The following is a 27,168-nucleotide window of genomic DNA, read 5'->3' on the forward strand; positions in this document are numbered from 1 at the left end:
AACTCATGAACCATGAGATCATGACCTGAGCCAAAGTTGGACGCTCAATCAACTGAGCCACCCAGGCGCCCCAAACCTACAATATTTAATAACTGGCCCTTTATAGAAAAAGTTTGCTGACCACTTTCTAGATGATCTAAACAATCTACATCTAGATGAAATAATGCCAGTAAGAACTAAGAGAAAATAAGTATAAGATATATAAAAAGATTTTATTGATAGGGGCACCTAAGTGGCTCAGTCAGTTAAACACCTGACTTCAGCTCAGGTCATGATCTCACGGTTTGTGGGTTTGAGCCCTGCATTGGGCTCTGTGCTGACAGCTTGGAGCCTGGAGCCTGCTTCGGATTCTGTCTCCCTCTCTCTCTGCCCTCCCCCAGTTACAATCTGTCTGTCTGTCTCTCTCTCTCTCAAAAATAAATAAACGCTAAAAAATTTAAAAAATATTTTATTGATAGAAATTAATGACAATTGGAAGAGGTGCTGTAAGGAAACAAAATTTTTATAATGACACCTAGAGATATCCAATTTGTGATGTATGAGTAAACAGTGCTGTGTTAACTAAGGGAGCTGACAGGAAGCCAAGAAGTTTGGGTGAGGAGGTGATGCAGAATGGGAGTATATGATCATGATTTTACTTAGAGCTATTTTACACTTGAGTATTCTTACATCCAAATAAAGATAATATGTAGGACTCCCGTGTCCAGGAGGATAAAAGGGGCTAAAGAGAAAAGTTTGGGAATGCCATTGTGTCAGAAATAGAAAACATGGAACCTGAAAAGAAAGTGCTCGCAATTAAAAAAGTTCCAACACATCAATTTTTCCTTCCTACCAATTAAGGAAGGAAATTAAGTTCCTTAGAACTCAGTTAAGACTCTGCATACCATTTCTCCATTATACTTCATACTTTTTACGTGATGATTTTAGCATGTAGAGTTGATCCTCTTTATTCATGACCTCCATATATGTGAACTTACACACTTGCTAAACACACATACTTACATACATACTTGCTAAAATGTATTTTTAACCCCAAAATTAATGTGCACAGAGTTTTCACAATCATTTGGAGACATGATCAAAGCGGTAAAACATTTGAGGCGCCCGACACACATGTTCCCGTCTCAGGTTGAGCAAAGTGATGCTCTGTCTCATTTCAACTCTCAAACTGTAAGACAAATGTCCATTTTGTAGTCCATTTAGTGTCATGCTTTCTGCAATTTTGGGCTTTTTGTTGATATTTAAAATGTCCCAAACCGCAATTTTGAAGGGCTCTGTAGTTATGTTCCTAAGCACGGGGCTGTAATGTACCTTATGGAGGAAACATGTGTTATTAGATGAGCTTATAATGCTGCCGGAGTGAAGTCAATGTTAACAAATCAACAATATATATTAAATAAGATCCCTTTAAATAAACCTACATAAAGCAAGGTATTAACCGATTACTTGGGAAAGATGTTATAAACAGAAGCTTATAGGAGCCTAACCCTGTATTTCCTCTAGCAATGTTTTAGTATTCACTGTTTGTGGGAAGTTTATAGAACTATCGTAAGTAATGTACATCATCAGATTATAAATTTCTTAAAGAATCCCTTATTCACTTTTTTTAAAAAATTCAATTTATTTAAACTAAAAACAAAAACACAACAGAAAGAGTTCACCCGTTTCTGGGGAAATAAAAATCCCTTATTCATCCTTTTGCAACATGCAGTACACTGCCGTTTACTATCATTTTCTGAAAGTATCTAGTTATTAGCAGAGAATAGACTTGTTTTCAAATTTAAGTGGCTTTTTAACAGACAGGATCTAATAAACACACGTGTACTGGAAAGGAGTTGAAAAATGACATGTGTCAAGGCTAAGACCTCCGGGCAAGGAAGCTTTCTTAACAAACTCAGAAATACTTTAAAGCAAAAGACAATCACAGATGTAAAAAAGCACTTTTTAATTTTTAACCAAAACGGTCATTAAGTTGATATAATAATAAGTTTTTTGTTTGTTTTTTACTGAAGTATTTATAATAATGTCAGTCAGTATGCTTAAGCAACATGGTTATTTAATGAAAGTTAAGATGGGGCAGTTGTAATTTGTGTGAAATTTACAATTAGAATTTAAAGTTCTTTAAAGTCTTATAAAATTCTAAACGGATAAGAATTCTTCAAATTGGAAGTCAGATAACTTAATTTTAATACAATTTGAAATTAAAGAACAATTGTTTACACAACAACGAATAAAGACAAATTTCCAAGACAGATATAAAAATGTAAATTCAAAAATAAACAGAAGAAATGTAAACAGTTATAATGTATCAACTTGTAAATGTTTAGAGCAAAGCTATTCAAAGTATGGTCCATGAGCTCTTAGCAACCCATCCCAAGTGAAAGAAAGAACTTGTGCCAGAACAAAAACGAACTATATCATTAATCAGCTGACTTTTTATAATAAGACTTTCTTTAAAGGAAGCAATGTTTTGATGTACCTTCTGGGACAGGGGCCTAATCTCATTAGAGACTGTAGAACACATACTGCTTATTTATTTAAAGTGCCATTATAATTTTACTGACCAGAGTTAACTTGACCCTGGGGACAAAATTAAAATGACAAGTGTAACTGTCATCTATACTTTATTTTTTAATCCTATCTGTCCAAAATTTAACGGTTTATAAATCCAACAATTTAACATTAATTTTCAGATGTGTTTTAGTGTTCGTGACATCTGTTAACCTCAGAGGGACTAAGATTCCTGCCTTAATGAGATATATCATCTACTTTTAATATTTGTTTTCAATCTTGGGAGAAAAAGAATAAGAATTGAGTCATTTGTTAACAAGTTCTCTCTAAATACTGGTTTAGTTTATTTTCACATTTTAAACACTGAAAATATTTAAATTCACTTTTATTGAAAAAACTGAATTTTTATGTTGTTTGTTCAACTCTTAGTTGCCTTTTTATAATAAAAACTATTAGGGGAAAAAGGTATGGAAATTTACAACTCTGTGTATTCTATTAACTAAGGAACAACAGATGAACTACTTTAAGATTCTTCAGATTAAAAGAAAGCTGCCATAAAATATTTTGTAAGAATCAGCTTATAATTTAAAATTCAAAATTTTATTTTTAACTTTTACTATGGCATAATTCCTCTAGAAATTTAAAAATAAAATATGATCTTTTGTAAAAATCCTCCTTCATGAATGGCTTACTAAATTTTACCTGCATTAGCTTAATATGGAAGGCAAATAACTGGACAATCAACAATTTAGAAAAAATTCATCAGTTTTAGATACACCAGAGCCCAATTTAGCTTCTGCAATGGCTAGTTTATTGAACCAATCATTAAAGAATTTAAATGTGTATTTAAATGTCCATAAGAAGAGAGCTCCTTTGGGTTGGACACAATATAGTAGAGGAAAGAATCTCTAAAAGAAAGTTGTCTAAAGACTATATATTTTATCTATCTATACATAAATACATACACCTATATATATATACACACATATACACACACAAATAGAAATAACTTTTCCTTTAAGGCATGCTAAAGATTTAAAAGGAATTCACCATTTAGTCAAATAAAGTGAACTGATGGCTATTAAAAACAGTTTTAAGTTATTTGGAGTCTCATCACATTTCAGATAAAGACTTCACAGTAATATGTAATTCAAGGGGGGGATCTCAAGAATTTTTTTCTCAAAATATAATTTCATTTGATATGGTAACTTGGTCATGAGGTAATTATCCTGACATGATAATATAACAGAATTTTTAATAGTAACCAGGTGCAAAATCATCAAAGATAACCAAAAACAGAGCAAATTTCCCTTTATCAGCACTAAACAGTCACCAGCCACCCTGCTATCCTTAGACTCTTACTTGCATTGGTTGCAGCAAAGGCCCATTCTAAGGCCATCCTGCAGGTGGCCTTCTGTTGAGCCTCCTCACTCACTGGAATCTGACATAAGAACTTTAGATGAGCATAATGTCATCGGGTTTTATGACCACATCCACCTTGATGTTGTGGACTCTGGCACTGTGTTAACAGTCTTACTGGTATTGTGATTTTTTTTTATGTATACTATTAGAACTCTGAATGACTGGCTTATATTCTAAGACTTATATCCTAAGACTTAGAAAACATCTACAATTCTGTAAGTTGCCAAAATAAGTCAGCATTTTCTTCTACACTCAATTAATATGTTAATTAATCTCCATCCAAAATAGAGATATTCAGTTTTCCTTACGTATCTTCTACTTCAGAAATTCTGGAAGATGAAAATCCTCTACACTTGTGTACCATCTAAGTCTCCATCTTTCAGTCCCATTAAATCTGAAGTGTGCTGAGAAAGGGCAAAAGACATTTGAGTTAAAAAAATGATACCATGCTGGTTTGTTTGTTTGTTTTTTGAGTTTTTTTGCTCCAACTTGTATAGAATATCCCTAACTGGGTTTCTAATTTCTCTCTTTGCTCTGGTTAAAGGACCTGTCTCATACAGCAGATCATATATCCTGGGAATCTTAGGCAGTTTCAAAATATTTGTGATTGAAATATTTTCAAATATAAAATATCCCACATCTGTAAAAATAGTTAATATTCTTGCTTAAACTTGACATTGTTATCTTAATAAAATTTTGTCAGTAGAGGCATATATAGAACTTACCTATAGAACCTATTGAATTCAACTGTCTTCACTTTGTTCAGTTTTATATCAACCATAATATAACTCGAATCACTGTTTTCCTCATCTGTAAAATATTTTGATAAATCCATTTGAACTTGAATTCTTCAATTAACATGTAAACTCACATGCATAGCTTTATTTTTGTCATATACTTAAATATTTTCTTCTCTCAAGAGTTAATATTTCAGAACAGGAAACAAAATTATGCTTACTACTAGTAATTTAGCATTAAAACACTTCCCTAAACTCTTCTATGCAAAAGTGCATTTACAATATAAACATGCCATAAATGAACCTATAAGCCACAATCTCACATTGGAGTAGATTTCAAATTCCAAATTCAGTCCAATAAGTCAAAGAGAAAAGTGCTAACACAACAAATCTGAAACAAGTTCATGGGGATTGGGCAATGAGTTATCAAAGCGAAATCTTTTGGAAACCATGCTGCTATCCTCTGGAATATTCTCTTTGTCTTCTCGATCACTACAGGTTCCATTACAAGAGGATTTAGAAGTTTTGTCTTCAGAGGACCTTAATGAATGATCCTGACTTTGAGAGGAAGTGGAAGTTTCTTCAGGGTGAAATAAGTTTCCAAAGTCCCACTGCTGTAGCCAAGAATGAGACAGGCAGATTTCTGCTGTGGGTCTTTTCCTTTGAAAGAAAGCATCAAGTGAAAATGGAGAACTAAAAATCAAGTTGGAAACATCTGCAGTTTGATATACTATAGACTTATTTTTTTAATTTATTACAAAAATAACACATACTCATAGTATAGAAGGGAATAACCATACCAAAACTAGAGTACCTACAGTTTCTTTAATATTGACATGTACTGAAAATTCCATTCATCATGGAGCTTACAGGTAAGACTAGTCAAAAACCTTGAGGACATATGTTAACCTCACAAAATAAAAATTAGTAAAATTATAAAACTTCTTGGGTCAAAGACATAAAACTCTGAAGGTAAACATACGTAACTTATAATCTTATTATTTTGTGTTCTTATGAGCAATACTGTTAGATCTTGAAAATAAAGGTTGCTTTTGAATGATGCTTATCCAATATTTTGAGTTTTTACATTTTGCTTTCTCTTTTGAAAATAATATGGTCAAATGTCACAATATTTCAGAAGTTAGGAAAATACCTATCGATAGTCAGAACTACAACCTTAACACAATCACCATCTCCGTTAGAACATGTTTTCTTAGTCTTTATCTTCATTTTTTATGACCATTTTATGTTCATTTTTTCTGAATATAAAGAAGTTAATTTACTTACTATAGAAATTTTTATGTTCATTTTTTGTTTATAAAAAATTAATGGCTCATTTTAGAAATTTTAGAATCTAAGTAAAAAATATTTAAGAAAATGAAACCTGCTTATAACTAGAAGTAAACAGTATTTTTACTTCTACTATTAAATAACCATTTATGTCCAAAATATGGCCAGTGAAAATTTGTCTGGACTTGCATTAAGCCAATAAAATAATTAGCAAAACCTGTGAGGTTCTTTGTCCTTAAACTGGTAAGAAAATGAGTCCTCCAGATTAAGTAATGGTCAGAGATAAAAGACCTGACAAGTAACAAAACCAGGATCCTAACCCAAGGCGTTTTAAAGTACATGGGGTGGCTCTCAGTAAAGAAATGGGAGGTCAGCTTTTTCTTTTCCTGCTCTGAAGTTTCCAATGAGTGAAGTAAGAGTCCCAAACCATGGTTTCAAATCCCTTCTTCTGCAGGTGGTCAAAGAGCATCTGATCCTTAAACATTTGATAGTCTGTAATTTACACTTGCCATATAACTATAATTATTTGACTATAATTCACAACAAAGTCTATCATAGTCATGTGTATTGTAAACTTTCTATTTCTAATTATTTTAGGGAATTTCAAGATTTAGTAGCAGGTTGAGAGAGAAATAACACAAATCTTCTCTTTACTCCGAAATTTCCTGCTGTATGTTTTATTTATTTTCCATGTTTGAAGTTATAGATTTGTTATTTAATGATCTCATACCACCTCTCTTCCCATTTTATCTGAAACTTGAGAGCATACTTCCAATAATTTTATCCTGTTTTAGAATATATCTTTCTTAATAGATGTAGGGTTCATTTTTTGATAGTACTTAAACAAATTAATGTTAAAACTTACTCTGGATTTTTTACTAAAAGACTCTGAATAAAGTCTGTGGCCAGCTGTGAAACTGATGAAAATGTTTCTTCTGAATAATCTACATTAACTTGAGAAATATTGAGGTATGTTTCTTGATTATCTTCTCCCACAAATGGAGATGTATGAGTTAACAGCATATATGCTATTATGCCAATATTCCTGAAAAACAAGTAAGAGAGAAGAGGGGAACTTAAAACATGTGGTAATCTGAAAACATGTATATAAAGTAAAATTGATACTCAGCATATTCCTGACCTCAGAACTTGTAAAGTACAGACTTTAAATTGGTTTTCAAATTTCTTATATTATTAAAACTAAAATAATTATGTAATCTCAGTCTGCCTCAGAGAAAAAGAATATAAGGGGAATGCACATGTTACATGATTATAATGTATCAAATACATAGCATGATATCTATAGTCTGCTCTTCATTCGCACACAGTTACTAAGTACACAAATCTGATCAAAGGGCAGCACTTCCTAAATGGTGTACAAAGACATAGTAATGATCTGTGAGGCATAACCAGAAGTTCTGCGTCAAGTCTGTAAGTTTAGCAAAGCACAGAGTTGGGCAGGTGTATATTTTTTTCACTGCAAAACTTTTCAAAGCCTTAAATACATTCACGAGAAGTCTGAAGCTCAGGAGCCAGAAAAAGACAACACATACAGTACATGTTTCCCATTTATTTAGCCACAGGACCATTTTTCCTTGGCAAGCCCATCACAGTTCCATGAAACATAGGGAACAAGTCTAAACTCTTCCAACTGGCCTATGGAGTCAGACCCTCACTATGATCCCAACTCAAGTTCCAGTATCAGTTCCAGTTCTACTCCCTATGATATCTGATATTCAAAATATGATTTTGCTTGCCACAGAAACTCACAATGCCCTAGAGATACAATCCCCTAAAACTAAACTTTTGTATGAACCTGACCTCATTTTCTGCGTAGCAAATACCTTCTACGTTTCTCTAGACCTATATTAGGTATCTCCCATCTGGTGCTTGTCTGCTGTTTCCTCCATGCTCATTAAGTATTTCACCTTATTACAGAATGTCTCACACAGTACTGTAACTGTCGTGCTTTTTTATTAGACCAACTCTTCCTTCAGGAAAGGGATATTCCTATTTATTACTGTACCTCTGACTCAGAGCCAAAGTACTACTTAAAAAGAATATATAGGTAAATGTCTTCTTCAGGCACAGTAATAATACTTGAAAAAAATCTTTTATAGAAAGCCTTATTATTTACATTTGGAATCAAAGAAACCTAGAATATATTCTACCAAACGTTTAATGAAAGCAAGTAGGTAACTAACAAAATCTTACCACATATCTGTTGCTGTGGTAATAGGATCATAGTTCAGGATTTCTGGAGCTGAAAGAAAAGATAAAATTGAAATTCAATACCGACAAATTTAAAAACATGAAATTATTTTATAATAAATTAAAATTAGTTTCATTTTAAAGAACTAGTAATATCAAATTGATAGAAATTTAGCATAGTACTAATTATACTGTGGGGCATCTGGGTGGCTCAGTCGGTTAAGCTTCCAACTTTGACTCGGGTCATGATCTCACGGTTTGTGAGTTCAAGCCCTGCGTCAGGCTCTGTGCTGTCATCTTGGAGCCTAGAGCCTGCTTCGGATTCTGTGTCTCTCTCTGCCCCTTTCCTGCTTGCTCTCTCTCTCTCTCTCGAAAATAAACATTTAAGAAAATTTTAAAAATTATCCTGTGATTGGACATTTAAACGTATCTAGTGTTGAGCAAATTATATACTCGGTTCAAAAGCACAAAAAATATTCTTGGAATAACCAGTAGCTATGGAGAATTTTTTTTAATCATTAAGATTAATCTCAGGAAAAACAGTTATGAAGAAGTAAAATTTTAGACACTGGAATCTTTTTAAAAATTTTAGTTTGATTACTCTGTTAAGAATTAGTTATTTTATTACACTGATTTAAGTTTTTCTTTTCAGAGTAAAGAGAATTGTATATATTTACAATAACATGAGTAAATTATGCTTTCTGAAAGTGCTTTAAATTTTCAAGTAGATTAAATAGCCCTCTTAGACTATCAAAAACCTAATTTCCTATTCAAGTAACTTCCCATTATCTCCTTCCCTGCCAACTTCTTAAGTGCAAAATAAATTCTTTATATCTTGTGAACTTTATCATAAATTTCAAATTAATAGAGTCCAGACTAGGATTTATGCTTGAATAATAACTTTGTTTCACAAAAATTATTTCCTAAAGCCTAACATTTTCATTAATAAAGACTTTGAGTCATACATATTTGTCAGTCTCTGTCCATCATACAACCTACCCACCCTATACATACTTCTGTGAGCTGTGTTACCTATAATCATAATCATTTATTCTAGGACACTATAGCCCCTATTAGCATTCAAAAGTTAGTAATTTGCTTTGTTTTCATTTTGGGAAAGTCAGCTGCCTTGCTGAGTAGTACCTGTTCTGTGTAGTTGCATCTTTTCAATACTTGCATGGGGGTATCAATATAAGGAACAACAAAAAAGTGCAAAAAAATGCATTTTATAAATTAAAATATTTTAAATTTATGTGCTGCCTCATAGAACTTAACTTTTTTTCATCCGCATGATTTTATTTGTTGATATAGTACAATATCCCCAGATTATCTCACTAGGACCTTTTTTTGGTATCCTTTTTCTTCAAAGTCCTCCTTTTACAACCCTAGGTAAAATCTCACATTTTTAAGCAGTAGCAACAAAAATCAAGCAGTCCTGCTAAAAATTCTTGCAAAACTGAAGATTATGTATATTGCAAACAGCTTCAGAGTTGGGACCAGGACAGAAGTAGAAATGACATCTATCCAATAGCCAGCCTTCAAAGATAATAATGACTGGACCACGTGACTCCCTGTTTTCCTTTTTTTTCCATTTTTTCCTGTTCCCTAACTTCCCTTCACCCATTTTTCTTTATGTAATAAGCTACTGCACAAAAACATTAACTTTTGAACTTACATGTCCAATGTCATGTGAATTGTTGTGAATGCCTCAATTGGCCTACATTCACTAAAGTTCATTTAAATGTGTCATAACCAAATTTCAATGCATTAAAATACCTGAATCAAATATATCCTGGAATTACATGCTCTAAAATATGGTTTTATAGAGGTATCATTTAGTTGATAAATTTCAAAATGGTGTAAAAATAAAAGGGAATTCTTACCTAAGTATTCTGGCGTTCCCATAATTTCCCGAAGTTCACATGCATTCCCTATTTTTCGAGACATTCCAAAATCTACAATTTTTATGTCTCCAAGAGGGTATATGCTGCTTAATAATATATTCTGTGGCTAAATAAAGCACAATAAAAATTGGTAAGTAATATACAACAATAAAATTATGCTAGTCTCAGATCAGAGGTAAATTAAATGTTTAGCTATTACACATGTCATTGAATCATTCACCAAATAGTACTGAACTACTAGTTAGGAAAAGCTTTACACTCAATGATAAATGAAATTAAAATTATACTTAAAGGACTCTTAGTTTGGATGAAAAAGAAGTTAGATGAATATACAGATTCATTGATTATGAGATATACGGGATAATAAAGGCAAGACTACTTAATTCTGCCTATTATAAAGTCTAAGAAGCTTTTGCTATAGAGGTGATATTTAAGCTGAACCTTACATGGTAAATAGAAGTATTCCAGTTAGAAAGGCACTCTAGGGAACAGCATGAAAGAAAATATGAAGGAATAAAAAATGTATATATTTCCAGGAACAGAAAATGGTTCAGTATGATGGTTCTGGATCTGACAGTTGCCAGGTTTGTAGCTTAGACAGTAAGATATGGATGCATGGAAGGTGTCACCCATTGCTTCCCAGAACCAAGTGACTTTGCTGAGGTCTGTTACAAAATTCCTCACCACTGTCATAACCATTATAGTTGCCAAGGTGCTGCTCCCAAAGTCTGTGAGAAGAATCCTAAGTCTAACTTGGGGAAAACCTCATGCTTGTTTATTATTAAATCACAGAGACATTAAAGAAGAGGTAAGGGTAATTAGATCTGCTGGTGTCAACCATAGGCTTTAGCATCTACAAAGTCAGGTTTATTTGCCATCCCTGACTTCAAGTGTTATATGGCATTATGTAATCCACTTCGTTTATCCTTAGCAGGAGAAAGACCCAACAAGAAGTGTGCCGGGGGGGGATTGATCCTCCTGATATGTACCATATTGTTATTTTTCCAATATCTTATTGGTAGGAGACATGGCACGGCTGCCAGGGAGTTAATAATACCCTTTTTCCAGAGGGGGGCCCGATACAGAAAAACAGATTTTTTTTTTTCTTTTGAAAATAGGTAAGAAAAAGAAAGTCTAGTTTGAGACTTATAAATCTTAAATCATCATTATTGTGAAAGTGGTAGTGAAGGACAAAGGATTATGCAACAGGGAGACAATATAGAAAGAAGAATCCAATGTTCAAAAAATAAGAGACTGATTGAGATTTTGGGTGGCTGTGGAGGAAGGATAAAGAGAAAGGATAACAAGAGTTTGAAGCGGTATTTCAGGGATTGAGTAAGGGCACTGCATCGTCTTGGGGTACAAAAGAGGGGCCAAAGGACTAAATGTCTCAAGGGGAAAAGCATGAATATAATGGGAACAAAGAAATGAGAACTAGAAGGAAGTTATCTTCAGAGATGGAGATTAGACTAGAGTATTTTAGAGATGGGGCAGTTTTACAAGATGAGAGAACCCAGGATGTCAGAGTGGGATGGGGGTACAATGATTGAAGGATTAGAAAATGGAGGAATAATGGTTTTTAAGAGCCCAGTGATTAGTCTGATCTGCTCGCACATGCAGTCCTCTCCTCTCTGCCAATACAAAATTCAGTCCATGTAGCACAGATGCACAAGTGTGCACCCACTGCACTACAGAGGAGTGTAATCTGACTGCTGCTTTCTACCAATACCAGCTTGTAATTATGCATCCCAAGAGCAGAAGGAACAGAGATGTTGTGTTACTTAAAATCATAAAGTACATTACCTTTAAATCAAGATGTACAATGTTATTCTGATGTAGATAACATACTCCTTCAAGTATTTGTTTAATGAGTCTGATAATGTCATTTTCAGAAACCATTTCAGCCACCTCAGGTAAACACAAGTTGAAAATTTCTCCACCTGCAGCACTGAAGTAAAATTGAAATAGAAACTTGGAAAATCATTGACCTAAAAACGACAACTTTTAAATACCGTAAAACTGTTAAGTAAGAGCTATAGCTATCTAGTCTCTCTATATAGTTACATATACTTTTGATTCTCATGACAACCATGTGGATTATTATTCCCATTTTACTGATGAAGAAACAACTACAAAGAGGTTAAGCTACTTGTACAAGGTCGCATAGTAAACAGAGAACCACAATCTGAATCTGTGTGATATGGATGAAAATCTGCATTCTTAACCAATACCTTGTATTGTAGCTTCACAGATTTTTTATTATTTTTAAAAGAACTGAAAATCTAAACAATGTCGACAAAAGCATAGAAAAAAAGTCCCTAGGTTTGGAATCAAATGATATAAGTTTAAATCCCAAATCTGCTATTTATCAGCAATATAACTTAGGATCAGTGATTTATTTGACTTTCCCCATCTGTAAAAGAGTCATCACTGAATGCAATAGATTTTTTTAAAAAGAGAGATAGAGTACAAGCAGGGAAGAGGAACAGAAGGAAAGAGAATCCCACACAGGGCTCCATCCCATGACCCTCAGATCATGACCTCAGCTGAAATCAAGAGTTGGATACTCAGCCACCTGAGCCATTTGGGCACGCCTAGATTTTTTTTGAGGATTAAATCTAAAAAAATTTTTTAAAAATCTAGACGGTTATTCAAAAAGTTATAAAGTATATTTAAGAATATATCAAGTAAAGTATATTCTATGTAGTAAAATGGGACAGTGTCTGGCATGTAGAAGGTGTTTAGTAAAATTTTGTTGAATGGATGAATGATGGAATAGACAGTCATTCTTCAGAGCAGCTGAAACTGAAATTCAGAAGTCTCATTGACTGACAAGAGGAAGAAGCAGGTCATATGTACGAGGAGCCATAAGAAGGAAAAATAACAGTGGTCAATTTGAGTCCAGCACTAAAAGGCACAAGACTGACCCTTTACACTGCAGATGTAATTTGTCACCAAACCATGTGTACCAATACATGTCAGTTAGAGGCTGCAGAAATTTGCTGCTTTACACTTTACCATGTTCCATAGGTAACCGTGTAAGGAATACCTGTGAAAACTCCATTCACCCTTACACTTCAACTTCCCCCAACTCTTGAAACTCCAAGAAAATTGATAAAAAAATTAGTACCTGTCTTAAGGTATCATGGTAAAGACAATCTTTAATACAAAGGTATTAAAAAGTTAGTTTGTGGGGTGCCTGGGAGGCATAGCTGGTTGAGCGTGCGACTGTTGAACTCAGCTCGGGCTATCATCTCACTGTTCGTGGGTTTGAGCTCCACAATAGGTCTGCACTGACAGCACAGAGACTGCTTGGGATTCTGTCTCTCATTCTCTCTGCCCCTCCCCTTCCTGTGCTCTCTCTCTCTCAAAAGAAATAAGTAAACTTAAAGAAATTAAAAAATAAATAAAAAGTTAGTTTGCTATAAACTAACATAGCAAGTGACATTCAAAATAAGGTATAGGAAGACAATATTAGAAATTCATGTTCACCTACAAAGAAGTAAATTAATCCTTATGAATACTTATACAGGGACTACACTTGGTGGTCCCTTAGTCTGCATGTCAGATGTTTACTTGTCACAGCCCTGCTCAAAATCTTCTAAAGGAGGAAGGACTCCCCAGGCCAGGTGCTAGTGACACCCTCACTCCGTCTCTTTCTGGTTACATTGTTTAGTTTTAATGAAGCAAATCCTCTCAAAACAGAAAGTGGTCTAAATACTCCTTCAAAGGTACTACAGCTAATATTACTAATGCAATCATAAGCAAACAAGAAAATGACGAGAAGATACTTTAGATTCTTAGAATGAGTTGTGTGCTTAACAAGATATACCTGATGCAAAACCAGACCAAATAATTTGAAATATAAAAAATACTGTATAAAATATGGATTTACACCTACTATTAAGATATGAAAAATACTTGGAAGATCTGAATTCTTCATATATACAGCATATAAACTGCTTAAGAAATTCATTCCTGAACACCAGTTATGTAGCAACATTTTACACTACACTCACTAAAGTTAACTCAATAGATAAAATCCTCCACTAATTCTAAAATTCAAAAAATATAAGAAAACAAACTAAGAAAAAGAATGCAAAGCACTCCCTGGTGCCTAGGACATAGGAGGTAGATAAGACAACAGGCTGCTTATACTGGTACCTACTGAAATTCAAGACTGCCTGGGTTCCATTCTGGCTGTCACTAACTAGTTGCATAAATTAGGACAAAATGCTGCCTCCATTTCCTGTACTGTAACTCAATGATACATGAGGAATATTGATAGCTCCTACTTCACTGTATTGCTGTAAGAATTAAATAAGCCATATAAAGTACTGAACATGACAGATGTTTTAGAGATCAAAGTTGATCATCTATAAATATTTATCACAGTGTCCGACACATGGTAAATATTCAGTAAATATTAACTATTATTATAATGAGTCAACAAATATTAATTCCAAGTCTAGCCAACATCTAGCCTTTCTGCATTTGGGGCCTTCTTACTGAACTCTGATTTTTGAAGGCAATTTAAAAAGTCTTTGCTAAATCAAACTTCATTTTTATAAACATTATACATATAAAAATGCACATAATATAGTCTTAAGCAAAAAAAAAAAAAAAAAAGCTTTCTAATAGAGTAAGCCCAAACTCACAATTTTGTTTTTAAAGGTATATATTCACAGACCAAAAAATAAAAATAATTTTAAAATACAGGAATATGCCATAAAAGTAACCATAGTATACATATGATTTTTATCTTCTATATCCTCTAAATTTTTTTTAAGTGTTTTATTTATTTCTGAGAGAGATAGAGAGAGAGACAGTGTGAGCAGGGGAGGGCCAGAGAGAGAGGGAGACACAGAATCTAAAGCAAGCTCTTGGCTCTGAGCTAGCTGTCAGCACAGAGCCTGATGCGGGGCTCGAACCCACGAACCACGAGATCATGACCTGAGCTGAAGTCGGATGCTTAACTGACTGAGCCACCTGGGCACCCCCATATCCTCTAAATTTAACATAACACATAGGTATTACTTTTATAACCAGGAAAAGCATCCTAAAGGGTTTTTTTTTCCTTCAGTAACAAAATCAAACAAATATTAATGATTGTCAGTCAATCAGATTGTCTCTTCTATTCAGGTTGGTAAGTTGACCAACGTCTTTTGTAGGATTGCCATTTTTCCCATAAAAGAGGGACACAGGTAGAGCTACGGGAAATGGTAGAGCTACGGGAAATGGAAAATTAGTGGGAGCAGGTAAGAGGAGGAAATGAACAGATAACACGAGAAGCAGATTACAGAAGTCAACAAAACTAGAAGAATAAATGGAAGCAGTGAGTAGTAGACAAGCAGATGGTTTGTTCAAACAAGCCACCCAAGAGCAGTGACTTCGGAGAAGAAAAAAAAAAATCTCTATAGTCAGAAAAGACACCTATATACCATTATCACTGCCCTGGAAGGCACATTCAGGTAGAGCTCCATTTTCTCTATTAGAAGAGTTGTCCTCTGATGGGATATCAACCAACAAATTTAGAAATTTGGAGGGTTTGCATTCATTTGCTTATGTATTTGTATACATGTTGTGTGTGATAATAGTACTTTAGTCCAAGTACACTGTCATGTAAACCTATGTGTTATATACCCTCTTTTAAAACTTTAAATAAATGTGGTAAAATGTCAACAATTGGTAAATCAAGCTGAAGAGTATGGGTATTAATTATACTGCTCTTTCAACTTCTTTGAAGATTTCAAATTTTGTACTAAAAAAGTCAAAGAAGAAAAGTATGTGGGATGATTTGAAGAGGGGATCAGATTGGTAATTGTTTTACTTTCACCACATAAAAAATTATGCCACCTTATTAAAACAACTAAGTCTCTCTGACCACATTTTTACCTTTGAGATTATCTGATGTGACAATGCTACCCCAAAAGTGATAGGAACTAAACCAAGCTCTAGTAATAAGTTTTAGTAGGTCTTAGTTGCTCTAGTAAGAGATTATTTTAATCCATTTACACATTTAATGAGTGCTTGCTATACACTTCAGCCATGAGGTACAGTTCTGCCTTTATGGAATTCAGTTTACTTGGTAGGGTACCTAAATCAATTTTCAGAGTATGAACACAATCCAACCATAAAATGTGTAAAAATTTTCTGATGTACTTTGTTGTTGCTATTTAGATAAATCCTTCACAGAAAATTTTATGAAAGTACTCAATGCTCCTATGTATTCATTCTCCAAAGCTAATATCCCATTACTGTGTTTGAAAAAGCTTCGTTTCACAGACTTCAAATGTGCAGTGTCATGCAAGTAGATAACTTTTCTTTTCTCAAGTTCATTAACATATAGTCGTCTTGGCTTCAGGAGGAGAACCCAGTGATTAATTTCTTACATATGACATCCAGTGCTCATCCCAAAAAGTGCGCTCCTTAATGTCCATCACCTATTTAACCCACCCCCATCCTCCCACCCCCATGAACCCTCAGTTTGTTCTCTGTATGTAACAGTCTCTTATGGTTTGCCTCCCTCTCTTTTTTTATCTTATTTTTTCTTCCCTTCTCCTAAGTTCATCTATCAAGTATCTCAAATTCCACATACAAGTGAAATCATGATATCTTTCTCTGACTGACTTATTTTGCTTAGCAAAATGCCCAAGTAGATAACTTTTTAAAGGTTAGATTAATCTAACAAAAATAATCACAAAAGATATATAAAATGAAATCATATTGATAGTATCCTGGGCACGTCTGTGATTCTAATTTATTTTGAAGGTGCTATAATATACCTTAGTATGTTGGTATTATAGAAAATGTACATAGGATTCATTCTTTTTTAAAAATATTTTTTAATGTTTCTTTATTTGAGAGACAGAGAATATGAGCGAATGAGGGACAGAGAGAGAGAGAGAGAAGCCCAAGCAGGCTCCAGGCTCTGAGCTGTCTGCACAGAGAGCCCAATGCAGGGCTCAAAACCCATGAACCATGAGACCATGACCTAAGCTGAAGTCGGATGCTTAACTGACTGAGCCACTCAGGCGCTCCCATAGTATTCATTCTTAAATGAACTACTTGTCAATTTAACATTTTGCAAAATAAGCATTTTCATATTTACAAGTTGATTCTAGGTAATCAACTTTCCTGATACAAAAATATATTGATATTTTACACATATATAAACAAACTTCTTCATCCTTAAAATACCTAAATAATAAAATTTGGCTACATTACTTTTGTTTTTTATTTTTTATTTTAGAGAGAGAGAAAGAGAGAGAGAGCATATAGGAACGGGAGAGAAAGGCAGAGAAAGACAGAGGGAGAGAGGGAGAATCTTACACAGGCTCCATGCTCAGCACAGAGCCTGATACAGGGCTCGATCTCATGACCCCTGGATCATATATGACCTGAGTCAAAATCAAGAGTTAGAATTCTGCTCAATGGACTGACCCATGAGGCGCCCCTGGGCTACATAATATACTTTTAAATTCAAAAAGACAATGATGCAGGTTAACCACTAAAATGAATTACTGTACTTATAATGTATTTTTTTCTAAAGTAAATACTTAATCTCTTTAGTTTATTATAAAACAGATTTCTTTTATAAAAATTATCAGACCCTAAAGCATATTAAACATAAATTTAGCTAATCTCTTCCAATTGCTGCAGATGTTCAAACACATTTTATATACATGTCAGACTATCACTCATAACGGTACTATTTTAGAATCACATGTGAATATACTGATTAACAAGCCAGTTGGTTTAACCATGCTCTCTGCCCCACGCTTAACGCGATGAATTGCTGAATAGTTGGGTGTTTTCAGCTTTTCAGTGACTTGTGGGAAGAGATATATTTTATTTCTTATTGCTACAATTCCTAACAGTTTTTCACAAGTTACACAATACTAAATAAATGTATTTCTTTAACAAACAATGTGACAGGCATACCTTTACCTTCATGCAAATTCACCCTTCTATTCTCCATGAGTCATTGACAAATAGATGGATAAAATATATAAATGATTTCAATTATATTTATCCACTGTTCTGCACAAAAACTCATCAACTTTCTATGTTATTAGTAATGAAAGTATACTTATTTCACCACATTCCCCAAACATTGTGTTGTCATTTGGGTTTTCTGTGCGTGCTGTTTAATTTGTTTTTGTGTATATGTGAAAATATTCAAATATACACTATGTCTCTCTAATACTTTATCAACAGAAATCTTCACAAGTTCTTTTTTTTTCTAAATGTTTATTTTGAGAGAGAGAGAAAGTACGTGCATGTGAGCAAGCATGAACGGGGTAGAGAGACACAGTGAGGGAGAATCCCAAGCAGGTTCTGTTCTTTAGTGCAGAGCCCAGCGCAGGGCTTGATCTCATGAACTGTGAGATCATGACTTGGGCCGAAATTAAAAGTTGGACACCCAACAGACTGAGCCACCCAGATGCCCCAAAATCTTTACAAGTTCTTGTCACACTTGTATCATTCTTGTTCTTAACATTTCAGGTCACCTTATCCCACCAATTAAAATAAGTACTTTAAATTTATTTAAATTCATTAAAGTATATACTTACTACTCCAATATCAAAATGATTTCACTGGTATTTTCATAGACTTCGTGAAGATTAATCACATGAGGACAAGATTTTGCCAATTCAAGTATGGCAATCTCGTGCAGAATCTCTGCTCGACAATCCTGTCCTCTTCTTCTCTTTTTCAGAAACTTTGCAGCATACTCTTGGCCAGTAGATTTTGATATACACTGTCGAACCACAGCAAATTTTCCTCTGGGGGAAAATGAGAACAGTCAATTTTAACTTTTCCAAAAAGAACAACATTAGCATAATACATAATTCTAACTTAGAATTAATCGTTTCAAACTACTATGCCTTTAGTTGAATCAAATACTGCATGTATTTTTGTGAAATTTATATTATTATTACTAAAAATGAAAATGGCAAATGTAGTAACAGGATAAAAAAGAATTGTGTTTAATTATCACTGTTAATATAATACATTATCATTGTAGGTGAGATCTCATTTGCATACCAATTCCATCCCATACTCTTGATATAAACGTTTGTGTTTAAATATCATAACAATCCTACATAGTAAATGATATTCTGTTTTGCAGAGCCCAGAGAGCATATGTATCTTAGCCTATTTCCAAAGACTACCTTTAAAAGGGTACCACACTTACTCTCTAATCCAAACAGCTTCCTTCAAAAATAAAAAATTAAAATGAAACCAAAAATGGTATTTGACATTTAATTGTATTAGTGTAACCGTTTTGCCTTTCAACAGTATGTTTAACAATCTTTGAAGCTTTCTATCACTAATTTAGTAGGTGTTTTTTCCAGTAAATCTCAGAATGTTGGCCAGTGATCTATGAAGCCTGTTACAGATATCAGCGGTATGTGTGTCCTATGGAGACTATCCAGGGACACTTCACAATCAACTAAGAAAATTAATAGTTATCAAGCTAAGTTTAAATACACGCATTAAAGTCATGTTTATCATTTTAGGAATAAGTAGGTATTTAGCTCTCTCCAACAGAAATGCTTATCATCTCAGCTAAAATTTAAAAAGACATTGACAAATATGTATTCCAAGCCTATAGTTGCCCAAAATCTAATTTCCCAAAGACCTAGAGCTATTTTGAGTACGACTATTTTAAGAATCTAATAAAGGCTACTGACTGCTTACCCAGAAAAATGTACTCGTGCCCTTAAATAGAAAGTTTTACATATAATTCCAGAGGGTTTTCAGATTTCAAAGCCCATCTGTCAACCTTCTAAACCTGAGTCCAGGGGATCCAAAATTAAGAACCTGTATCCTAAGGCTCAAACTAACAAATGAAGTGTAAATAAAGGGTCTCAGAGAAGACCTTTTGTTCCCTAACTCCTTTCTCCAATTTGATTTCTAACACAGCATGTCAGGTGCGCTTTAGCAAGGAAAACCTGGGATTTGGGGTTGGGTTGTAGGTGGGGGGGGGGATAAAATAAATGGCTTGATTGTTATTTTACTTGCTATTCTCAAGGGTCAGGATGACAAAGATTCCTACTCTTTATTCCTCAAATTTCTTCAAAATTGGTGCCAGTGAAAAGAATGGGAAACCAAGCTGAAATAGTTTTCTCAAATGTCAAAAAAAAAAAAAAAAAAGGTGACCAAGCTATAATTTAAATCTACATTTATCAAAACATATATCAACTCAATAAATTTGCATACACAAGCCTGATTATTGAAAAGAACCTTTATTTAAGATTGTCATGTTTAATTTAAACTAAGGCATTTTTCAATGTATGCAAAAGCAGTACCAATCAATGCATTTCAATGAGCACACAAAAAGGTCATCGGTCTTTACTTTGTATTCAAACCACCCATATTTACAGATTTTATACTGGATAAATCAAGTCAAACTAAGATTAAATGACTCACAAAAGGTCACATATGGAACTGGAGTGCCAAGAATTAAACTATGGAATATGAATTCCTAGCTTTCTCTTCTAATCACTACAAAACAATTCCTCCCTTTAAGATAATTTTTTTAAGAAGTGCAACTCACTGCTGCCAATTCTCACTTAGATTTAGAAGTGAAAATGTGTCTAAAACAGAAAGGAAATTTCGAGTTTTATACAGAAATTCACCTTGTAAAACTAAGTAAACAGAAACTAGATAACCAAGAAAATTGTCCAACTGAAAAAAAAAATAGTTCATACTACCAACTGTGACAATTAAATTCTGCTTTAATTTTGTAACTACATATACAAGCCAGAATTTTCTCAGGAACAAAGAGCAAAATTAACTAGTAACACTTTTTAATCTAATTGTTTCATGTATTCTTACAAGGCTTTCTTAAACAAATCCAGTACAAAGGTGACCAAATGATATGGGTAATTATTTACCTGTCAGTGCTTACCGCTAAGCAAAAGCCTCGTGTGGGCAGAGACCCTGCCTGTCCGAATTACCACAGTTGTTATGAGCTGTACACTTGGCTAACACATAATAGGAACTGAAATATCTGTTGAATGAATGCAAGAGTTATGCACCTACTACAATACCACATACTGTGCTACCGTATTTTATATCCTGTACGTAAAGCATTTATATTTTTTAAAGCTTATTTGAGATTCCAGTAACATTTTACATACATTCATTTATATGCTCTTAAAGAAGGTAAATATTCTTACCATAATTACCAGATGACTTACAAAGGAAAGAGTATTTCCTATTCTAAAATGCTATTTGTGGTTTAGAAGTAACAAAAATAATCTTTTGCACATAATTTTCCTATATCAAACTTAACAGAAATATTTAAAAAAATTAAAAACCCTTAACAAATAATACTTAATTCATACCCTAAAAAGGCAAGGCTGACTAGATTTCCCAGCAGTTGAAAAGGTCTAGTTACCCTTCTGTATTCTAGAATAGACAATGAAATGTGAAAGGAGGGGGGAGGGTAAGCCACAAAGGAAGCTGACGTTTATTTCTGCATCTGCCTCACCCTTCTAAACCACAAGAAGTCCTAAGAAACCTTGCCTCAGTTGGGGGAGGGGTGGAAAAAAACATACCCAACATATTAAAAAACAGGAACAATGCAGAGTTTTTTGAGAACAGTCTAAAATGAACTGTTAATTTTTATATATTTTCTTTTAGTCTGCTAAAGGAAAATGAATTCTTAAACACTAACATCTTAAAATTAATTTAAAAAACAGTTGATTTAAAAAGATCAACTTGATTTACAAAGACTTTTGTAGTTCATCACATGCTAGAATTATGTTCACAGAGTTCAAAACATAAAGCCTCAAGAAAATCAATATTTTCATCTTAATTTTCATTGTGCATTAGGATATTGCATGTATTGTGTGTAGAGGATATTAAAATTCGTAGCAGTATTAGAACTTAAAGCAAGTTACTGACAGAGATTCATGATTTCCAACTAATCAAGTTTTACTAATTAGAAGTATCAAAGGGTGCCTGGGTGGCTCAGTTAGGTAAGGCTCCTGCTTCGACTCAGGTCATGATCTCACGGTTCGTGGGCCCCAGGTCGGGCTCTTTGCTTCTGACAGCTCAGAGCTTGGAGCCTGCTTCGGATTCTGTGTCTCCCTCTCTCTCTGCCCTTCCCCACTCTTTCTCTTTCAAAAATAAAATAAACATAAAAATTTTTTTAAATGAAAAAAGAAATATCAGAATTTACCATGTGACTCATTAGCCCATATCAATTCAAAGAAAAATGTTAGGTCTCTTTCATAAAGATATTAGAAGATGGGACATTAGCAATCTGAGTTTGTTTTAATCAGAGTCTGAGTTTTTGCTCTAGAATGTTAAAAATACACCCGACTCAAATGTATGCTTGTTATTTATGATAGTACCTCATTTATAAAACAATTTAATTATTAATATTGTCCTCCCCAAAGTTTATGTTCTACAAAACTCTCAAAGGAAAAATATTTTATAGACTTTCTAACTCCCCCTAATATCCCTTATTTTGCAGTTAATTTAATAAATGTATGTACAGTTACTAATCAAAATATAACTTAGAAAAATGGAAAAGAATACCCTTTGTTGTGTGTACTACTCAAAGCTTTTCATATTCAGTTACCTGCTCAAAGCAGTTGCCAAACATTTCTGCAATAGAAGGAAACTTGGAGATATATAGTCCACCCTCTCATCTTAACGAAAAGGAAATCACACAACTAAGTATATCACACAACTTTAGATCCAGAGTAAATACAGGTCAACTGACTTCCAACTTAATCTGTTTTTTGCTAATATACTACATGATTCTATAAGACATATATATTTGACATGGCTGTTGAAAAAAAAGGAAGACAACCCCTAATGGAATCTTAGCTATCTCAATAAACCTTTACAGCATTCTAGATGTTAAGATATTGACAAAACTGTGTACACTCTAAACCTCCTCATTTTAAGACTGACAATGAAAACTACAAGGAGTCCAGAAGAAGGTAACTAGATCAAGGAAGACTGTCTGGAAATTAGGTCATAAGATGAGCATTTAAGGAAGCTGGCAGTGTTTGGCCATATTCAAATCTCTGAAAAAGTTTTACATGGACATTACATGCAGCTACAAAACAAGAGCCACATCTATTGGGTAAATGTTAGCAGAGTAAAAAAGAGAACCTTCTGTGCCCAAGACACAACCACAAAATGGAACAGATATTGTCTGAGGTAATGAGTTCCCCATCACTGCAGCATTCAAATCGAGGCTAGATAAACAGCTTGTCAGGAAAATTATAGGAAAGACTGCTGCATAAAGAATTGTCAGACCACCACTGACCACCAAAGTCCTCCCAGTGCAAAGTTCTATCCCTATCGGGTGTGAGATACAGGCAACTAAAAGCAAAACTTACTCCTTCCTGTTATAAAGCAAAGAGAAATAATTACAGACTTAGAACTAAACAATTTCCTAGAAACATTCTTTTTTTCACAATGTTTATTTATTTTGGAGAGAGAGAGAGAGACAGACAGAGCATGAGTCGGGAAGAGAGGGAGAGAGAGAGAGGGGGAGACACAGAATTCGAAGCAGGCTCCAGGCTCTGAGCTGTGAGCATAGAGCCTAACGCTGCACTCAAACACATGAACAGCAAGATCATGATCTGAGCTGAAGTCAGACACTCAGCCGACTGAGCCACCCAGGTGCCCCCCCTCCTAGAAACATTCTGAAAGGTTTTTAAGACTGTATCTTTCAAACATATGATATTTGTCCTTTTCTGCCTGACTTATTTCGCTCAGCATAACACCCTCAAGGTCCATCCATGTTGCTACACATGGCCAGATTTCATTGTTTCTCATTGCCATGTAGTATTCCATGGTATAGATAAACCACATCTTCTTGATCCATTCATCCATTGATGGACACTTAGGCTCTTCCATGTTTTAGCTATTGTTGAGAGTGCTGCTATGAACATTGGGGTACATGTGCTCCTATGCATCAGCATTTCTGTATCTCTTGGGTAAATTCCTAGCAGTGCTACTGCTGGGTCATAGGGGAGTTCTATTGTTAATTTTTTGAGGAACCTCTACACTGTTTTCCAGAGAGGCTGTACCAGTTTACATTCCCACCAACAGTGTAGGAGGATTGAGAGGAACTTAATGGAGGACCATGGGGGAGAGGAAGGGGAGAAATGGTGGCGGAAAGGGAGAAAGGCAAACCATGAGAGACTCTTGAATGCTGAGAACAAACTGAGGACTCATGGGTGTAGGGGGGGAGGAGGGAGATGGGCATGGAGGAGGGCACTTGTGGGGATGAGCACCAGGTGTTATATGGAAACCAACTTGACAGTAAACTATCTGTAAAAAATAATAATAATAATAATAATAAATAAAAGATCCAAAAAAAAAAGACTGTATCTTTCAGTACATCATTAAAACCCCCAGATGCTGTACACATAAAATTAAATAAATAAATATGCCAGGAATTATGAAAAATGCTTTCACATTTAGTTCTTAGTCTAATGAAGTAGATATTATCATCCTTATTTTTGCAAAAGAAAGACTGCATCCAAAAACTGACAAGGCTAGGACTTGTTATCCTTCCTATAAAAGATCACCAAGAACAGAATTACTTTTCATGGTTCAGTCAACTTTTGTTTTCACACTGAGATTTTCGAAGATAAAAATCAATCATACTATCTTACTATAGGTCTATCAATACAAACATGGACTTGGTAAACCATTTTAAGATAAGCAAAACATTTATCTCCAGAACTAAAATCAAACAAAAGATAGAAACTGATCACCACCTTTCAACTATGTTAAATGTCTTGAATTTAAAGTTCAGAGATGCTGAACACATAACATAAATATCTTAGTCTATTTTTCCAACTTCCATGTATATTAAAATGGTAAAACTAAATCTCAGAATCTCAGGTTGCCCCTTGGCCTTAAGGAATTTACACTCTCATCAGGCCAAAACAGATTAGTGTTAGTGTAAGCATAGGGTTTTAAACTTACAGAATATGCATTTTTCATCATACAGAATTATACCATCAAATAGTAGTTAATTCTTTTTGTTTAACTGAGGAAAAAAGAGGAGTCCCTCCTTATTTATTTTTTTAGTCCAGCAAAATATCCTAGGAATTTAAAATTTTTTAACAAAAATTGATAACATTCTACTACTTTACAAATATTAACTAATTTAATCCTCATAACAACCATGGAAGACAGATATAATTATCTTCATCCCCACTTCTCAGATGAGGAAACTATAGCACTAAAAGGAACAGAGATTTAATTGAGGTCACACAGTTTGGAAATGGCAGAGCCTGCATTTGGACTTGGAAGTCCTCTATGCTAAGCTACCTGTTGCCACACACAGCCTCAAATTAAGAAACTGACCTCCTATTAAGGGTTCTGAAGCTAGGTGAAATATATCATAAAAGCTCACTAACTCTCTACAGATTTGATTTCCAAGTCAGTTAAAACTAGATTCTGTATAATAATAGCAAAGATGATGACTTTCTAGAATTCTAATCATTTCTTAAAATGATGAAATGAATTTTATAGAACTATAAACCCAGAAATTCAATATGTGAATTTAAACAGCATACACATCATACAATTTCCTTACCTTCCCAGCTCTTTAGATGTAAGTGTATAAAAATTATTAAAGTTTTCCATTCTCATTGGAGTTTGAGGAGTTGTAGTTAACAATCCTGAAATACTTCGACAATCAAATCTTCTCCTCGACATGTCAGATGACTCCCAGATATGCTTCTTTAGTCACTTATTTTTACCTATTTAAAAAAGAGAATGTACAGGATATAACTTAAACGCAATTGAAAAAAAAAAAAGATGTTATCACGGATAGACAGGATGTACTTTACACTTTATAGCTCCAAATATAGTTGTAAGTTATAACCCTTCCCCCTACCAAAAAAAGAAAAGAAAGATTTTAAGCAGCACATTCTACCCAGAAGGAAGGAAAACAAAAAGCACACTCATAAACTGGTATCATCCCTATGGTACTTGAACAAAGTTACTGACTTTATTTCAGAATAAAACTACTATAAAAAACCTCAAATCTCTCAAATTAGAAAATAGTTATAATAAAATTTTAATATAAGCAATTATTCAATTTCATTTTTAAACTGTTATTCTCTAAAGTTACACCTTCACATAACAAGATTTTAACACAGCAGGGTAATGACTACTCATTTTAAATATAATTTCTCATGGCCAAACAATTTTGGTAGTGAATTCACATTTTGTGAGTTTTGTTACTGACTTCTGAATGACTACAAGCAGCAAAACTTGTTTCACAGACTACCTACATTTCAATATTAAATTCAAACTTTCATAGGTAGGTCTTAAGAATTTTTTCTTTTGGTAGAACTGAGCTCTGTAATTTTGTTAGATGAGTGACCATATATAAAGCCTTATTCTACAGTTCTGTATCTTGAACCCATATTTATCTTCAATTCTGTGATATTTACATATATTCAGTTTTAACAAAACTACTATCCCATATGAATTGAATTCATATAATTGCAGACTATATATTTTACAAAGTATATAAAAAAAAATCCTGCTATGTTTACTAAAAAAAAAAAAAAGGTCAGTATTATTCTTCTAGTACCCTCTTTCAATAACACCCTACGGCTTTTGTTCTTTCTCTACCACATTTTTCCTCTATTTCCTACTTGACATGTACTGTTGTTTATCTTCCTAAATTCAAATGCCAACTATATTCAATTTAATAAGCAGTGTGATAAGAGTTCAGTGTTTTCAGTTTCTATATTTTAGTGGTTTTGTTTTTAAGTTAGCAATTTTTTTCTCTAAATTTGTTGGTCTTTGCAGAAACAAAGTTTAATTAGTTTTGGTGTACATCTCTAGTAGTCTAAGGGTAGCAGCCCAGCATTCTGAAGATAACATTTGGTCTCAATCACATCTGGGTCGGAATCCAATTTATCCATCATACCAGCTATGAGATCTTATCTAAATTATTTAACTTCACTACTGTTATGAGCCAATTGTGTCCCTCCCCTCTAAATCAACATGCTGATGTCCTAGCCCCCAGCACCTGAGAAGGTGAATGTATTTGGAGTCAGAGCCTTTAATGAGGTAAT

The 27,168-nt window shown here is 33.9% G+C and overlaps 1 protein-coding gene across 1 annotated transcript in view; it reads right to left on the bottom strand.

Annotated features, from left to right (window-relative positions):
• Nucleotides 1-1,629: 1,629 nt before the first annotated feature.
• STK17B (serine/threonine kinase 17b) overlaps nucleotides 1,630-27,168 on the bottom strand; it is a 34,214-nt gene continuing 8,675 nt past the window's right edge. The window contains exons 2-8 of the mRNA XM_077745782.1: nucleotides 25,671-25,836; nucleotides 18,652-18,864; nucleotides 11,879-12,023; nucleotides 10,055-10,181; nucleotides 8,175-8,223; nucleotides 6,826-7,005; nucleotides 1,630-5,330 (exon numbers count right to left, since the gene is read on the bottom strand). Coding sequence (XP_077601908.1) covers nucleotides 5,048-5,330; nucleotides 6,826-7,005; nucleotides 8,175-8,223; nucleotides 10,055-10,181; nucleotides 11,879-12,023; nucleotides 18,652-18,864; nucleotides 25,671-25,792 — 1,119 coding nt within the window. The 5' untranslated portion in view covers nucleotides 25,793-25,836 and the 3' untranslated portion in view covers nucleotides 1,630-5,047. The remainder of the gene's footprint in view (nucleotides 5,331-6,825; nucleotides 7,006-8,174; nucleotides 8,224-10,054; nucleotides 10,182-11,878; nucleotides 12,024-18,651; nucleotides 18,865-25,670; nucleotides 25,837-27,168) is intronic.

The sequence above is a fragment of the Crocuta crocuta genome, unplaced genomic scaffold (assembly GCF_008692635.1).
Source record: "Crocuta crocuta isolate KB4526 unplaced genomic scaffold, BGI_CrCroc_1.0 scaffold564, whole genome shotgun sequence".
NCBI lineage: Eukaryota > Metazoa > Chordata > Mammalia > Carnivora > Hyaenidae > Crocuta > Crocuta crocuta.